Raw genomic sequence first — 18,516 nt, forward strand, 5'->3', positions numbered from 1 at the left:
TGGCTCCATAAGAAGGTTAAGTTCGAAGATGGGTAAAATCGGCCTACTGCCACGCCCACAAAATGGCGGAAACCGAAAACCTATAAAGTGTCATAACTAAGCCATAAATAAAGATATTAAAGTGAAATTTGGCACAAAGGATCGCATTAGGGAGGGGCATATTTGGACGCAATTTTTTTAGAAAAGTGGGCGTGGCCCCGCCCTCTACTAAGTTTTTTGTACTTATCTCGGAAACTACTATAGCTATGTCAACAAAACTCTACAGAGTCGTTTTCTTCAGGCATTTCCATATACAGTTAAAAAATGGAAGAAATCGGATAATAACCACGCCCACCTCCCATACAAAGGTTATGTTGAAAATCACTAAAAGTGCGTTAACCGACTAATAAAAAACGTCAGAAACACTAAATTTTACGGAAGAAATTGCAGAAAGAAGGTGCATCCAAGCTTTTTTTAAAAATTGAAAATGGGCGTGGCCTCGCCCACTTATGGACCAAAAACCATATCTTAGGAACTACTAGACCGATTTCAATGAAATTCGGTATATAATATTTTCTTAACACTCTGATGACATGTACGAAATATGGGTGAAATCGGTTTACAACCACGCCTTCTTCCAATATAACGCTATTTTGAATTCCATCTGATGCCTTCTCTGTATAATATATAGTACATTAGGAACCAATGATGATAGCGGAATAAAACTTTACAAAAATACGGTATTTGAAAAATATGTAAATGACGTATGTATAATGGAATCTCGATTATCACTTTATCATGCGAGAGTATAAAATGTTCGGTGACACCCGAACTTAGCTCTTCCTTACTTGTTTGAATAAAATTTTATTTACATTCGTTCTACGTTCATTTTGTTCCCTGGGTTATGCCATAACCATATAAATATTATCTTTACTTTGTGATCATTTCAGTATTTTTCATTTGTATACTTTTATTTATTTATTGTTTATGTATAGATAGCTACATACGTGTGCACATTTATTAAGATTTTTAACTCCTTTGTAGTCCCTTCACATTTCCTGTTTACTGAACTGTTGCTTATCGCGACAAGTTTTGCGCTTTTCAAGGTTAGCGTGGCAGAAGAATGCAGCGAGCTTATGCTGAAGTTAGCATAGCACATGTGCTTGATTAAGGAACCGGTGCGTAAATATGTATGTAAGTGCTAACTTTGTTATGCTTCTGATTGCGAACAAGCGCATGAAATATACTTACATATAAATGAGGCGAAAGCAAATAAAGAAATGCAGGTGTGGAAAGGAGTGTAAGTAAATTTTTTACACATACATACATATATAGGGTGGTTATTGCGAGGTTCCCTATTTAAAAAGCAAACCACAGAAACTTCAAATTTAATGAGGATGTTTATTGTCATTCGAAAGAACATTATTTGGCATTTATTTTTTGAAGATTATCCCTTTCAAATGTTGGCCGCGGCTAGGTCTACGGCTACGTTTTAGAAATAAAGCTAAGGCTTTACCATGAAGTTGATAGAAAATGTAAGTATATTTATTGCTGCGAATTTGGTTTCATGGAGTCCCATTAATCACAGCCACCAACAACGCTTTTTTAAAGCGCACTTGAAGGGCATAGGAGGTGTTTAACCGCCTATCTCATGTTATTTATTTGGACATTCATATTTCTCTGTGCTGTGTATGTATGTCATTAAGCTAAACAATTATAACAGCACACATAAATATTCTCTACATCAAAATAAAGTGAGAAATAAAAACTTGTGGAAATTGTTGATTAGCTTTTGAATATTTTCAATACCAAGCAGTGATGAATCTATTTATTTCTTAAAAACTCTAGGATTTTTTCAGTACAATTTCGAACATATGAACATTTTATAAAAAAAATTAACTGACCAGCCATTAGCACATACATACATACATACATGTACAATAATTTAGTTGGAAGAAGATCAACCCAAAGTTTGTAAGCTAATATGTATAGCAAGGAAATCTATTTGGGGTAAAAAGGTAAATTGATTTTGTCCATGACAATGTTTACATTGCATATTTTATTCATTTTATTATTACATTGTATTTGTGTATACACAATTCTTTTGTTAGTCTAATACTCGACAGCATAGAAAACATGCATGCAATTACGTATGTATTGTATGTATGTGCGCGTATGTGTGTGAAACAAAGTAATTATTAGGATATTTAGTTGATGCACTGATTAAGCACACAAATAGATAGTAAGCAATTACACACAGTGGTTGGAAATGTAAAAGCAGAATTGCAAAAAAAAATTTAAATATCATAAAATAAATACAGAATAGATAAAAATGTAAATATTTCTCTTTTTTTGGGATTACAAGTTAAAATACTAACTTTTCTTTCTCAATAATAAAATTTTAAATTCTTCATTCCGAGCTTTTGCATCATTAAAAGTTTTATTTTAAATTTAATCTTTACATCAAATTTTTTTAAATTAGAAATTATAATTTTGTTTTCCTAAATTAGCTAAAATAATTAATATTTTTCATATATACATATGTACGTATGTATGTAATTTTACCATAAAATGAATATTGTATCGGGAAAATGCCGTATTAAAAACCTGGAACAAGTGCAACGAGTCTGCTTGCTGGGGTTTACGGATGCAATGAACACTACCTCAGCAAAGGCTCTGGAGTAATATTGTAGGGGTAATCACAGTGCGCCTACCCTTAAACTCACACCTTCAGAAAATTGGCAAAGTGGATTCAACAAAATACAGAGCATGCGCGGAGTATGACGAGACACTGGCACGGCATCTATACAAATGGACAGCCTTCCGCAGTTACATGGGTTTACGGGTTTCAAAAAATCAATTTTTATATTGTCCTATTTAAATTCTACAACACTTCTAGAATATTGTCCTAAATTTTCAAGTTGATCCGAGTAATAGTTTCGGAGATACACTCTTGAGAACTTGTGCGACCGAGGCTAGCTAGGCTAAGTGCGCCGTCTTTAAATGTTTTTTTCTCGAAACTGTGTTTTTGAAATTTGGATGGTTGGAAAGATTTCTGGAGAACTAATTAACTTCATCTTCAACGATCTTCATGAAACTTTACACAGGTCTTTAAGATACAATTCTTAAAGGCTTGGGCGAAGGATTTTTTTCGATTCCAACTATTTGAAAAAAAATGTCGAGAAATTTTCACAGAAATTTAAATATTTTGTAAAAACGTCTGCCAAAAATCCGATTTTCAGTTTTTTTCTTCGTTTAAGTTTAAGTTAAGTTAAAGTTAAAGTTTTAGGTCCAGTAAGTAGTTATACTGCCAACGCGGACGAATCTTTTTTCCGAGGGGTCATCGAAAACGGCGTCGCAATGGCCGAGTTTAAAATATTTTTTTCCAAAAATTTCAAAATTTCTTTATTAATAGTGTATGTTTGTAACAAAAAACATTTCTAATAAAATAAAATATTAAATTTTTATATGAGAAGAAATTTTTGAAAAAAGGCTGTTTTTACTCGAGGAAACCAATGTAACCTCTTCAGCTGGATGAGACGAAATATATTCCACGACTCTCAATGCTCCGACTTGAAGGATATAGCGTGGATGGGGTGGAAAAAACCGATTTTTCACCAAATCCACTGAGTTGATGGATAAGGCTTAATTTGGGTACCAGCCGGGAGCACAATGGGCCTTATGACGGCCGCCGCGGTTATGCCGGCTACGTGCTCTCCTTTTCCAATTATCTTGGAAAATCTCCATCAAAAAACGTTATTTCTACTTATGACAGCCAAAACGAAACACTGTTAGCGAAAGTACTTACACACATACAGGTATATAGTTACATACATATGAATGTACATACAGTAGTTCTGTTGTAGCACGTGCTTTAATGATTCATTGAATGCTCTAACTTTGATTATTGATATTGGCTAAATAACAACCGAATAATAATGCAGCACTTCGAATACGAAAATGAAAGCAACAACAAACACTAATTTTGTGTGAGTACAACTTCAAATGACTGCATATGCTTACTAGGTGTGAACCCAGTAGGAAATTGTTATGCAAGCTGAAATGATAAGTATTTCGACATTTATCTTCAGGCGTTATAAAAAATTTAATATTTTCAAATTTTATGCAACTTTGTTTCTGGAAAAATATTTATGAGAAAATTATTTTCACAAATCGGTATTAGAAATATTGAAAAGGTGTGTTTATATGAATATTTTCCTTCTTAGCAGATATTATTTGTACGAAATATTGAAGCTTGTTACGAAGGGAAGTTAATAGCAGCAATTAGGTATATTTTTTCTGCTTTTATTTTATCGTCAGCGCTATTATATTAATTCAAAAGTTTTTGGGAATTTATTGTGCATATATGATTGTTCAGTCTTAAAGAACAAAACAAATTTAGGTATTGGTTTTATATTTAAACATATTCTAAATATGTATGTTGAAATATACAAAAAAAAAATCTTAAAGAGATTTTCCTATTGGGATGACTAAAATTTCGTGCCAACTTTCAGTTTGTTGTTGCTCAGTAAAAGCGTTAAATATAAAATATATGACTTGTTCATTTCCCTTATGTGGGGCATTACCGTTAGATTTTCGCTCAATAGCCGATGTGGGAAAAAATTACAAATACTAAGCTATCAGTAGTAAATATATTGTTAAAAAAAATGTATGGTTATTTCTACAAATTCATATGAATATATGTACATACATACATACATATTGCAATCTAAAATGCAAAATAACATAACATCACTTTTCATAAGTTTGCACCAGAAGAGCAAATGGTCTGCCTGTCTGTATACACCCGAACTAGTCATTCAGTTTTTGAGATATCGAACTGAAATTTTGCACACGTTCTTTTCTCCTTAAGTAGCTGCTCATTTATCGGAATCGCTTTTATGGGATCACTGTAGTATGTAACTGCCATATAAACTGATCGGTCAAAATCAAGTCCTTGCATGGAAAACTTTTTTATTTGACAAGATATCTTCACGAAATTTAACACAGATTGTTGCCTCATTCAGTACTATAATCTCTGAGGAAATTGTTCTGATTGAATCATTATAGCATATAGCTGTCATACAAACTGATCGTTCGAAATCAAGTCCTTGCATGGAAAACTTTTTTATTTGACAAGATATCTTCACGAAATTTAGCACGAAATTTTGTCCAAAGCAAAGATATAATCTCCGAACAAATTGTTCAGATCGGACCAATATAGCATATAGCTGCCATACAAACTGGCGTATCAAAATCTAGATAAATATTTTCTGGACCCTTTTATTCTATCAAATATACACCTGTGAAGAGTATGAGGGCTTCGCTGCAGTCGAAGTTGACGTTTTTTCTATTTTTCTTATTTGAATTTACGTTCCTTTGCATTTTAATTGTCGATATGTATGTCTCGTAACTTTAGTTGCAACAATGCAGCCTAAAACTCGACAATATAAAACATATACAACCGCCACACACACATGCACATAGTGTGCCAGTGTGCCGGTGCTAGGAGCTTTGCAACGCGCCAAGAATTCAACAAATTTCAGTCGAGTTTCGTGTGCGCAGCAAATAAGAACCTTTCAATACTCGTACGTAGCACTCACAATAGTGAAGTCAGAAAAATAACTAGTGAAATGAAAAATTCTGCAGCTGCGGTGAAAGGCACATAAACAACTGAAACTACAATTACAACACATGAAACTTTTTTCTGAATATCAGCACAGTGCCATTGACTCTTACAGAAATTCATAGACGTTTCGTTGTTTACGATTCAACACGAGTGAAATGAGTGTGTTGCCTTTGCGCTATACATGTATAGTATATTCATACGTACATGTGTGTATGTGTGCATGCTGAACTTTTATTGGCATTGCCACCGCTACTTCAATGTCGCTGCGGCAACGTGAATTTATTTATTTTTGCTTTTGCTTTAATAAATAAAATACTGCAGTGTCACAAAGGAAATAAATAATATTTCACCACTACCAATAGACATTGCAGTGTATTTGGTGTAAAGGTGTATGTGCAACTGTTGCTAAATAATTACATATGTATGTGAAAAATTACAATGAAAAACTTAAACTAACGGTCATTTATAAAAAGTTTAACCGCCTAACTACAACCTACTCGCGCGGTAGCCTCTTGTGATACGGACGCAGCATGCGCCTGCCTAGAAGTATGCAATGGTATTTTAAGATAATAGTATTTTGAGTATTTTTTTATAGGTTTTAACATATTGAGTGTAAAAGATTTCTTTGCTTATGAACTCAGCGCATTGACTCCTCCCTCTTTCACACAGCAACTGGTTAAACCAGTGTCTTTCCATTAAATGAGTATTCAAGTTTTGTTATATGAATAAAACACGCCTTCATCAGTTTGTTCGATGGCGGATGATGAAAGTGAATGCGTGTTCGGCTATTCTCATAACTATTTTTAGTATCATCTTATCTAATTTAAATTTAGGTTTTACATTTTTTTTACTCATATGTCAACTTTGTCAATATAAATATTTTCAGATGTTTAAAATATATGTATGTACATATGTATCACAAAATTTTGGCCTTCCGCTTGAGATATAACCAATATATAACCATTTTATAACCAGAACTCAAATTTTGTTTCAATATGAGTGTTGTTTTTCCTTCGCAACTTATGAAGTGATGTTATGTTATTTTGCATTTTAGGTGAAAATATGTACATATGTACATATTTATAGAAAGAAGGGAGCTGTGTTATTTATATTTTTTTCTAATACTAAAAAGGTTATTTATATTTCATGAAAAAATAAGTCCCTAATAAAAAATTATTACAATTTTTGGTCCTGCCTAATCCAAAATTATCTAGCTGTCCGATATTGATCAAATACAGCAAAATACATTTTTTTTTTTCATTTTTTCTAACTTAAAATCTAATCTAATCTTATAAAAAAATATTATTCAATTTTTATACACATTTTTATTTTCTATAACTTTTGTTTAAAGTAATTTATTGATATTGTCCCGGATTTTTTTTATTATTTTAAGCGGAGTATTTTTTCCCACATACCGAAAAGATGGGAGTTTTAGTATGTTATTTTTAAGAGCCATTCATTTTTTGATTAAGTACTATTATTTTTTTAATTTAATTAAATTTTAATTTCTCAATTTTGATCCAATTTTTGGGCTTCAAAATTTATTGTTAATTTTTCAATCCGATATTTGAGATTTAAGATTTTTTAAGTTTTTCGGATTTAAAAAATAAAAAAAAAATATTTTTTAATTGTTAAAATTACAAAAAAAAAGTATTTTGAATTGTTAAAAATAAAAAAAAAAAATTTTTATGTTAAAAAAAAAAAAATATATATTTTTAAAAATTGTTATTTCGTTTACCCTTTTGATGCATTATTTGCAGCCCTGCTCACCGACTATTAAATTAATTTTGAAATAGTTGAAACCTAAAATGTCTTTATTATAATTTTCAAATAATGCCCCTGAAGTTTTATGGCACCACCCTAACATCATTTTATTTTTAACACACACGTATGTACATACATCCATATGTATACATATGTATGTATATTTAATAGCAATCTTTTTGTTTTGTTTCAACAGAAAATGTCAGTGCAGCGCAATATACAAAAAACTCGATATATTTCGTCTGCTCCAGCTGATACAACACGCCGAAAACATGTCCATTTTCGTGAAATTCATAGTGAAGAGTCGACACGAAGACACGAATGCCAATCAGCCAGCTTACAGCCATCAATACGTCACCCACAACTTGCGCTGGATGACTCTGATGAGAGTTTTTCACACACTTTGAGTCATAGCAGCGCTACCACGTCGAACACTCCGAATTCGGGGGCCGGTGGCATTAGAAGTAGTCAAAGCTTTTATCGTTTGCCAGATGATTTACTCGCACGTGGCGATTTCATTGCTTATCAGGGTGCCAATGTAACGGATTTTTTCAATACGACGAACACTACACGGCCGAAACGTGTCTCGGAGATTTGTTTAGTCAATGATCATTACATTTTGGTAAAGATACCTGCATCGCAAATGGAACATGTTGCCACTATGGATACAATTGCTGAAGAAGAAGACAGATCGAGTGATAATTGTGCGCAACGAAAAGGTTTCTTGCGTTATTTTCCCGGCCAAAGAAATCGACGCGTACTACCTTTGACAACCGTGAGTAGGGTGAAAATGGAAGAAGCTGCGAATACGAATGCTGGCAAAACTCATTCCACGCTAAAGTGTCCACTAGCGCATTGTTGGCGCACATATGAAACACCTGAGGTGTTTGACACGCGCACAAAAATTTTCGGACTATTTTGGAAACAGAAAGCGCCCGGAAAAGTGATAACAATACAACCTACTAAAAGTGACACAGCGGAACCGTTGGACCTGCGTTACCAGGGAGCTCGTAACGCCGAGAATGGCTTGCCGGTTCTAGAGAACGATAACAAAGTTGATAAAGGCGCTTTTGGTAGTCCTTTAAACACGCCATTAAAAGTGGCGCCAACACCATCTTTCTTCGGTGGTGCTTTGCAGACATCCCTGCACGATGCAGTCTCGCTAGAACAACACGCAGCCTGGATAAATGATGATGACTTGGATATGAAGCAAGTTTTTCGAAAGGACAACACCAAATCCCCAGTGGAAAGCAAGGCAACAAAACGTCGCACAAACGTATTTCGCTGGTTCTTCAAGCGCACGAAAGCGCCCAAGCCCAAAAACAAAATACACGCCGTCGTTTATAAAACATATTTCGTGCGTTGGAAAAAGCCACCCGATGAGAAGTGCCCACATTGCGGACATGCCAGAAATGACGATGTGGCTGCAGTTAAAACGTGCAAATGGAAGCGCTGCCGCTCCGCCACCTTTTAGTTGTTCTCCAAGACGCTATATATTGTGATAAAGAGTTAAGAAAGACAGGTTGTGAATATTTGTAAGTGTAGGATTTGTATAGGGATAATCGATAAATTGTAGCAATAATGAAAAATAAAAGGTTTATCTAATAGGTTAACAAATTTATTACTTGGAAGCATTTATAACTAAGTATTGAAATAAATAAAGAAGATGATAACTCTCAGTTTTGTTGAGTTGAATCGACGAATGGACCATTCTCGCGACCGTTGATTCATAATATTTATATCCTGGGTTCTAAGTGACCGAAATAGACCCCTAGAGTAGTAAACCATCCCTAAAACTATTTGGTGAATAATTTACGTCACTGTAAGAGAAGCGGACAGACCAAAGGATCGACAAATTTACGAAACAAAAAATATACGTAATATGATTCGACCCAGTGAAATACAATTACAGCTTAGGATACCTATCCAATAACAAAACGCATATTGCTAATAATTGTTTGGCTGAAGATGCTTGAGGAATCTCAAGTTTTCTAAGAGCCCATTAGGACTGACAAAAGAAAAACTTTTGGAGACGCTATATAGTATATATATGTACATATATATAAATGACGGCGTGATGAGTTGAGTCGATTAAGCCACGTATGTCTGTCTGTTCATCTTATAACAGGGTTATCAAGAGGAACGCTACAAAAGTAGATCAATAGGGACAGCAAACGACGCCATACTTTTTTCCGCTTTTTTGACATTTCACTTCAGTAAGGTTTACCATCTCATCATGGAATGATGTACGTTCCAACAACGAGTTGAAAGCATTAGAAATTACTACCAAAATTCGGAGTCAGTGGCCTCAACTTTAACAGTTGTCATAATCGTCCTCTCAGATCAACAATTGAGCGTCTAGTGGAAAAATTTTAATCCACAGGCACAGTACAAAATGTTCTTGTTCCAGTGAAACAAGAAAATGACCGTTCTGTCGAGAATACCGCTGTTGCCGCAAGCGCATCAATTGAGGAAGACCCAAATCAGTCCCACACACGTCGTTCTCAAGCGTTGGGCATCTTTCTGACGTCGTTGTGGCGATTTTTGCGAAAAGATCTTGGCTTACATCCTTACTAGGTCAAATTGGCGCAGGAATTGAAACCGCACAATCGTCGTATGTTCGTGTGTTGGAGTGAGCCACAACTTGAAAATTATCCGGATTTTCATCGAAAAATCATCTACATTTCTGGCTGAATGGCTTCATAAATAAGCAAAGTATGCGTTATTGGTCAGTCAGCAATCCACACGTACTTCATGTGTCACCATTGCATCCCGAAAAAATTACGGTTTGTTCCGGTTTATGGGCCGGCGGCGTCATTAAGCCGTACTTCTTCCGTATTGATCAAGACCGGCACCTTACTGTGAATGGAAATCGCTACCGCTCAATGATATCCGAATATTTATGGGCCGAATTGAATGATATGGACTTGGACATTATATGGTTCCAACAGAACAGAACGGCGCCTCAAGGCACACTACGAATGTCACAATCGATTTATTGAAAAACCAGTTCGGTGAACATGTTATTTCACGAAATGGCCCAGTCAATCGGCAACCTCGGTCATGCGATTTGACGCCGTTAGACTATTTACTGTGAAATTGCAGCAATATCAGTCGATTTATGCTCGAAAACCGTCGAAATTTGAGTTCAGCGTCCGGTCTTCTGCAAGCATGCCCTTGTTGGTCATGCAAAAGAAATCGAGTTCCATACATAATGGCATCGAATGTACTTTCACAGGAATAAAGAATTTCATTGATATTCCAAGTCCATACTTTTGTAGCGCTCTTATTGAAAACCCCATTAAATACCGTTATATGCAAACTAGTCCCTCAATTTTTGAGATATGATTCTGAAATTTTGCACTCTCTCTTTTTCTCTAAGTATCTGCATATTTGTCAGAAACACCGATATGGGTTCACTGTAGCATATAGCTCTCATACAAACTATCCAATCAAAATCAAGATAAATAGAAAAGAAATGTACCGGTGAAGGGTCTTATAGCTTTTGTGCAGCCAAAGCCCCCTTTTTTTACGAAAATACCTAAAATGCTACAGACTGTAATTTGATGTAAATACCTATATTTACTATATTTATACAGTAAAAAAGGTTAACTTTACATGCCTGTATGGAAATGTTGAGCAGCACCTTCAATAAATTCAGTGGTATCGGTTGATAATATCATATGAGAAAAATTTTCAAAGTCCTTGCTGACTGGGGTGAAGGAGAATTGTTGCATTGCATACATATGTATGTATTTATGAGTGTGCCTATTGCTGTGTATTTATATGTTTCACAACTGGTTGCCTAGTATGTAGATAGGCTTTCAACGACGCCGTTAAATATCGGACAATGTCGTTCGTTACTCCTTTGGCTGCCGCGCATGCAACATTTTCGTTAACCTTACCTGCCGCCTGCCATCTTTAACAACTTTGCACATTGAAAAACAAACTACTATACATATACCACAAAAAAAATATAGAACTAATTAGAATATAAAAAGTTATTGCCTGCCAACGTCATTTCAGTGCACAACAAATTTCTTGCGCACAACAAGCTTTAGCTTAGCGTTAGCAGGTTGCCAATTTAGTTAGCCAACGTCACTACGCATACACACAAACAAGTATTTAAGACCGATTCCTAGGCTCTTCCACTGCGCCTACGCTGTGTGTACTTCAACACCTAAGCTTTGCTTTAGTGCTTCAGACTGAGACTTCTTGCCTATTTTTGTTGGCCTTACAGCCTACTTACATTGCTATGCCTGTGTATGTGTGTTTATTCTTTAGTTATTTTTTGGTTATTGTTTATTATTCTTTTTTGTTTGCGTAAAAGCGTAACCGTAACCGTTGAGCGCCACACAAACACATAAACGGCGCAATAATAATGTAATAAAGGCAATTGCGATCGTCACGCTAGGCGTCAGCCGAACGCAGTCCGAAATTAAGGAATCCCACTGCACCAGCCAAGCGACCTAATAGCCAACCAACGGCCAAACAGAAACCAATGACCAGCCACTAATGTCAGTAAGTCAACATGCGTATAAGTTTATTTTATACATATGCACATACATACATATGTATGTAATACATATGAGCAGTGTCTGACATGGCCATATATGCATGGAAATAGTCAAGTGGCGTTGGCCGACTGACCGCAGTTGACGCATTTACCGTAAATGAGCTGAAATGCTGGTAAGAACTAGCATTGGCATTGCGCTATTTTGCCGCAATGGAAAACCATTAACACTGATAGTGGCACATAGTCGACGACGACGGCGACGGCAAGTGTGGCGTTGATGTGGTGGAGTTAGCGGTCACTATCGCCAATATCATCAACAACTCTACATGAAAGGCACAAGGGAGGCATTCAGCGATGACTTTTAAATACCAAATGTATACATATGTATATGATTGTTCTGTAATTCATATATGTACATGTATACAGTGTGCTCGACATATGCAGGATATTAGCTGCAAATGATTTGAGTGTAGGTTCTGTATAAAATATGGCTTAATAGCTTAACACTGCAAGTGCTATGCATAAAAGTTATCATTAATCATTAAATATCGCTTTTATGGAATTAATTGTATTGATGCGCATACATACATATGTATGTATGTATGTTTGTATGTATATATGAAAGTATATTTATACTCTCGCAACAAAGTTGCTAAGGAGAGTATTATAGTTTTGTTCACATAACGGTTGTTTGTAAGTTCTATAACTAAAAGAGTCAGATATAGGGTTATATATACCAAAGTGATCAGGGTGACGAGTAGAGTTGAAATCCGGATGTCTGTCTGTCCGTCCGTCTGTCCGTCCGTCCGTCCGTGCAAGCTGTAACTTGAGTAAAAATTGAGATATCATGATGAAACTTGGTACACGTATTCCTTGGCTCCATAAGAAGGTTAAGTTCGAAGATGGGCAAAATCGGCCCCCTGCCACGCCCACAAAATGGCGGAAACCGAAAACCTATAAAGTGTCATAACTAAGCCATAAATAAAGATATTAAAGTGAAATTTGGCACAAAGGATCGCATTAGAGATGGGCATATTTGGACGTAATTTTTTTGGAAAAGTGGGCGTGACCCCGCCCCCTACTAAGTCTTTTATACATATCTCGGAAACTAATATAGCTATGTCAACCAAACTCTATAGAGTCGTTTCCTTCAGGTATTTCCATATACAATTCAAAAATGGAAGAAATGGGATAATAACCACGCCCACCTCCCATACAAAGGTTATGTTGAAAATCACTAAAAGTGCGTTAACCGACTAACAAAAAACGTCAGAAACACTAAATTTTACGGAAGAAGTGGCAGAAGGAAGCTGCACCCAGGCTTTTTTTAAAAATTGAAAATGGGCGTGGCGCCGCCCACTTATGGACCAAAAACCATATCTCACTACTCAACCGATTTCAATGAAATTCGGTACATAATATTCTCTTAACACCCTGATGACTTATACGAAATATGGGTGAAATCAGTTCACAACCACGCCTTCTTCCAATATAACGCTATTTTGAATTCCATCTGATGCCTTTTCTGTATAATATACATACATAGGAAATAAAAATACAATTCAATACTCGAAGTACACAAATAGATCTAATCTAATTAATTTTACAGCCAAATAAAAAAATATGTAAATTATTATCACTTTATCATGCGAGAGTATAAAATGTTCGGTGACACCCGAACTTAGCCCTTCCTTACTTGTTTTATATAATAGTCGAAGCATATCTGCTTGTGAGATCAAGTATGTAGGTGTGCTTTTACGGTATAATTTGCTGTTAAGCGTTTGAAGTTCACCGTCGGCTAATTTAAACATTTTAATTTCTTTACCCAACGCTGGCGCCCGCGATTTTTTTAAATAAAAAATTTTCTATTCAATGACTTGGGTTTGATCGGTTACTTCGTATGGCAGCTATATACTATAATGGTTCAATATTGGCGGTTACGATAAATAAGCAATTTATGGAGGAGGAAAGGATGTGTGCAAACTTTAAGCTCGATATCTCTTTGCTAGTAGGATTAGCGCGTAGCTGATAATTTATATATGTACATATATGTATGTATATTTTATAAGGTCTTCGACGTTTCCTCTTGGGCTTAGAAATTTCGTGGAAAACTTAATAAACCCTGTTCAGAATGTAATAATATGCTCTGTAGGCTTGTATCGCCGAAAGAAATGATGAAGTTTGACATAGAATTGATGATCCCAGTTCCGAAGAGAAGTAGATCAAGAAATGTTTTTGCTTTTAGCAACCGCTCCTTCAAACGAATTTCTCCTATGAAAATAGTGTTTCATAAAAATTATTACCCATTTGGTCTCGCCTCAAAACTTGTGGGTTTAGCCCCTCTTTGATAGTAGAATATAGAGAGTTTCACTTTAAAAGTACGCGCTATCAAAAATTACATACCAAGTATCTTAAATACGCTTATAATTTCGACATATATAACGGAAGATCTCATAAATATAATTTCAAGGTCATAAAAGCTTGAAGGATATACGTATGATTATTGGGAAAACTAGCTGCGACCTCAGCAATGATCTCCTACTATTTCTTTGAATAGCATGTGAAAATGTATGGGATGCTTTTTTTGTCATGGTGGAAGTTGGAGATTTATAGTATACACGGTACAATGAAAGAAGTAATGATTTCGCGAAACCAATATAAATTTTAAAATGTCGTTTTAAAGAAAATGCCCTAATACAGAAGTTCGAGAAGACAGTTACAACAAGAAGTTATTAATCGACTCGAGTGGTCTTAAAAGCGCAATGGGTAAAACCGTCTATCTGTAATCAATCTGATCTCATTATTTAAGAAGCCGTGTAATGTACCAAATGTGCTCAGTATAACTCTAGGCAGCAGGTTCAAATTACCTTATAAAATGCCAGAGAGCTTCCCCATTTAGATCTCAGAATAAGTAGTCTTCCAGCCGTTCCAGAGGATGGAACCATGTGTAGAGGTTTACGTAAGTGAGGAAAGTTGTCTGAGCGCCATACACTTGGGGAACGATTCTTTTACATATGGCTCAAGCAGCTCACGACTTCCGGTCTTAGACCAAGTATCCTCTGGGTAACCAAAAACCATCAGTTTGAAGGCGAGCTAAAGTCCCTGTCCCTCCCGAGGATAGATTCTTTTACATATGACTCAAGCAACTCACGACTTCCGGTCTTAGACCAAGTGTCCTCTAGGGAGTCAACCGACGTTTGAAGGCGAGCTAAAGTCCATGTCCCTCCCGAGGATCGATCCTTTCATATATGGCTTAAGCAGCTCACGACTTCCGGTCTTAGACCAATTATCCTCTGGGTAGCCAAAAACATCAGTTTGAAGGAGAGCTAAAGTCCCTGTCCCTCCCGAGGATCAATTCTTTTACATATGGCTTAAGCAGCTCACGACTTTCGATTTTAGACCAAGTATCCTCTGGGTAGCCAAAAAACCGACGCTTGAAGGCGAGCTAAAGTCCCAGTCCCTCTCCAGATCGAGCGCTGGGCTTGGGACCCGCCATATGAAAAGGACTCCCAGCCGTATAGGCACCTAAATAAGCGAACAGCTTTACATATATTATGAAAGAGAAAAGATACCTTGTTTGCTAAATAATTTGAATGTTTAAGATATCATAATCCCACGGAATTGATGGATGCAATTCGGCTATTTTTCCAAAAGCGGTGAGACAACGTGTTCTAGACTTAGATTTAATGGATTTTTTTACTTACTCAACGAAATGAAATGTTTTTTATCACCATATATTGTTTATTCTAGAATCGATATTCCTATAATTAACATACATACAAGCATACTGTTTTCTGGCATACTGGGAAACCACAAAAGACAAATTCAGTGAAAACCACATAACTTCCAACACGACCATTTCGAATTGAATTTTCCAACCTACCCGCCTCATAGCGTATCCAACTACTCGCACACAAAATCACTACCATTTTCCAACGAACACAAAATCTATTATAATACTGTCCATAAGGAAGCTGAAAATTCACCCAAACAGAAAGACACCACAACAACGCTCCACTGAGAATACACGCCACGTCCCAGCTAACGATTGATCCCACTAAGCATTCATAATCGATTAGAGCGATTTGAAGATCAAAACCTGAACTGAATTTCCAACGTAAATAGAAATCAAACTGAGTTAGCGGCAACAAACAAAGCGATGCATACGTACACACATACACCGTATGAAAAAAAAACGAAGTCCAACCGAAGGCAGGCGACGAATACACGAAATGCAAGCGAATTGTTGGCGTTGTGAGCGGAACAATGTTGCGAAAGTACGAAAGCGACGAGCGCAAACAAATAGGAGCTCTGCGCAAAGGACGAAACGACAAGTCAGTGGGTGGCTTGGCGTGTTGACAATTCCGATGTTCGGATGTTCGCACCAACTGTGCACTGACCTTCGGCAGTTGAGTTGCGCGGCATGCTTATGTTACTGTATCGATCATCTGTTAATGATCGCAACGACCTTGTCGCGCTGACAATTTAATTTCATCTTAAGTGAATTGCAACAATGTGACACAGCAAAAACAACAAAGCAGTACACATAATAAATAATGTGCAAGTATGCAAGGCCATTGTCAGTACATAAGCACACACCAATATTTATTTATTTATTGCTTGCAAGGAGGAACTGTGCCTAGTGACTGCTGTAAACCGAAATGTTTTCAAACAGCGACTGGAAACTGTTTGGGCACAACCTGGCGAGTGCATGTCGATAGAGCCATTAAAGTCGCAGCGTGTGGCAGCGAGTCAACTATTCTTACTTGTATATATGGATCTATGAATGTATGAAGGTGTGTAGGTGCCAAAGGCTGCTAAAACATACATACAATACATATTTACGTGTACGTGCGTGCATAGTTGCCAATCGAAGGATAAGCAGGAGAGGACAATGCGCTTGTACAATACGATTGATGAGTCCGAGTTAAAGAAAAAACGAAAATGTAAATACATAACATTTGAATTGTTAGTGTCTTTAGTATTTTATAGTTTTTGGAAAGTGTTGAAGACTTAACAGCGGCAGGCGAGGGCAGTTATATAAGAATGGACTTAAAGGAAAAAAGAGTTCTTATTCGCGGAACTTCGATGTTTAGTGTGCCAGTGCACACGCGAAAATCTCTAAAGTCAATTATGGGATCTGATTGAATACACTTAGTGTTGTAATTTAGTGGCATTCATTTGACTTTGACACTATTTTGAGAATTATATATATGGTGCTGAACGAGTCAATCTACAAATATTAAACTTATACATTAAGCTAATGCTTCGTCCATCGGTTCGTCTAAGTTCGGATGTAAATCGTTAACAATTAATCGGAATAAGATCGATAAATTCGACATGAAAGGCAACCAGATGAGTAGAAATCATTATATTTGGTTATATTAGGGTTAGGGGACGAGGATGGTGAATTCAATAACGCTAGTACGGCTGCACTGATAGCGGCTATCGCTACATTTGACATGATTCACAACCTGCTGGCCTGGTTAAATCACATGCTAATCAATATACAAGCCACATACGTTGGGGAAGGTATAAAAATCGGTCATCAGATCAATTGTGGCCCCGCCAGGAGGCATTCTATCTCTCTCTTGCTTTGGATTACTTTAATCAATGAATTCATACTTCAACTCGACAGGGGGAATTTTAAGCTCGTCTGTTCTGCGGACGATCTCACTGTTCTTTGTTCGGGAATGGATCCTAAACGACTATCCAGTGTGAACTTAGATAAAAAAGTAAGCTGAAGAGAACACATTGAGAGCAGGGCTTCAAAAGCCTTTCCAATCGAGAATCCTTTCCGAAGATTCATTACCCCAAAGTGGGCTTTACGACCTCATATGGTCTATTGTCGAACAATGAAAACTACGTCAACTGAGGTTCTGGAGGTTATCTTTAAAATTCGGTCAATATATACGCAAGCGAGTCAGACAATCATACTATCATAATTAACCTTGTTAATGAACTAATAGGAACAGGTGCGGGCTTTTTCTATAGTAATCCATACAAAGACTGTAGCTTTAAGCAAAATGGCTATAATTCCCCCTTTCAGGCTGAAATTGTGGGCATAAAAGAAGGTGCAGTGGGTTTCTACTCTATTCAGAAAGGCCATAAATCTTTTAGTGTATTGCAATTTGTAGATCCAATACTAAGTCTAACTGGAATTCGGTTATTCAAGCAGACAATAACTCGGCTCTCAGTAGGTAACTCCGCTCACATCATCTCCCATCATCCTAGTCATATATATAGAAGGAAATAAAAAGGCAGACAAGCTGGTCCGCTCCTGGGCAGCTGGAGACACAATTTTTCCAAGCTGTCCCAGACCATTCAGCAACTTCAAAAGTTGTTTGGAGCAATGGATCCTAGAGAAACACTTCAGGACTTGGAACAGTAACAACACGGACCGTAACACAAAGTTATTTTGAGGTAGTGTGGAAAGGCCAAAAATGTTCTGCATCTAGGCATATAGGAACTCAGTAATTTTGTGAGGTCATCACATGGCAACTACCCTTAAGCTCCTATCTTGAGAAAATTGGGAAAAGTGGAGTCAACCGAATGCAGGGCATGCGCGGAGGATGATGAGACGCTGGTGCATTTTTATGCTTAACGGCATCAGAAAGGCGTAGTAATA

The 18,516-nt window shown here is 36.5% G+C and overlaps 1 protein-coding gene across 1 annotated transcript; it reads left to right on the forward strand.

Annotated features, from left to right (window-relative positions):
* The first annotated feature begins 6,068 nt into the window (after positions 1–6,068).
* LOC120769173 lies at positions 6,069–8,939 on the forward strand. Its single transcript, XM_040096056.1, has 2 exons — positions 6,069–6,154; positions 7,569–8,939. Exon 2 carries the CDS (start codon positions 7,572–7,574, stop codon positions 8,844–8,846), a length of 1,275 nt encoding a protein of 424 aa, XP_039951990.1. The 5' UTR covers positions 6,069–6,154; positions 7,569–7,571; the 3' UTR covers positions 8,847–8,939.
* Positions 8,940–18,516: the final 9,577 nt, after the last annotated feature.

Source organism: Bactrocera tryoni, chromosome 2, assembly GCF_016617805.1.
Source record: "Bactrocera tryoni isolate S06 chromosome 2, CSIRO_BtryS06_freeze2, whole genome shotgun sequence".
NCBI classification, from domain to species: Eukaryota; Metazoa; Arthropoda; class Insecta; order Diptera; family Tephritidae; genus Bactrocera; species Bactrocera tryoni.

Bases quoted from the DNA above. Each gene is read 5' to 3' on its own strand.
- LOC120769173 (XM_040096056.1), top strand. From the start codon at position 7,572: ATGTCAGTGCAGCGCAATATACAAAAAACTCGATATATTTCGTCTGCT.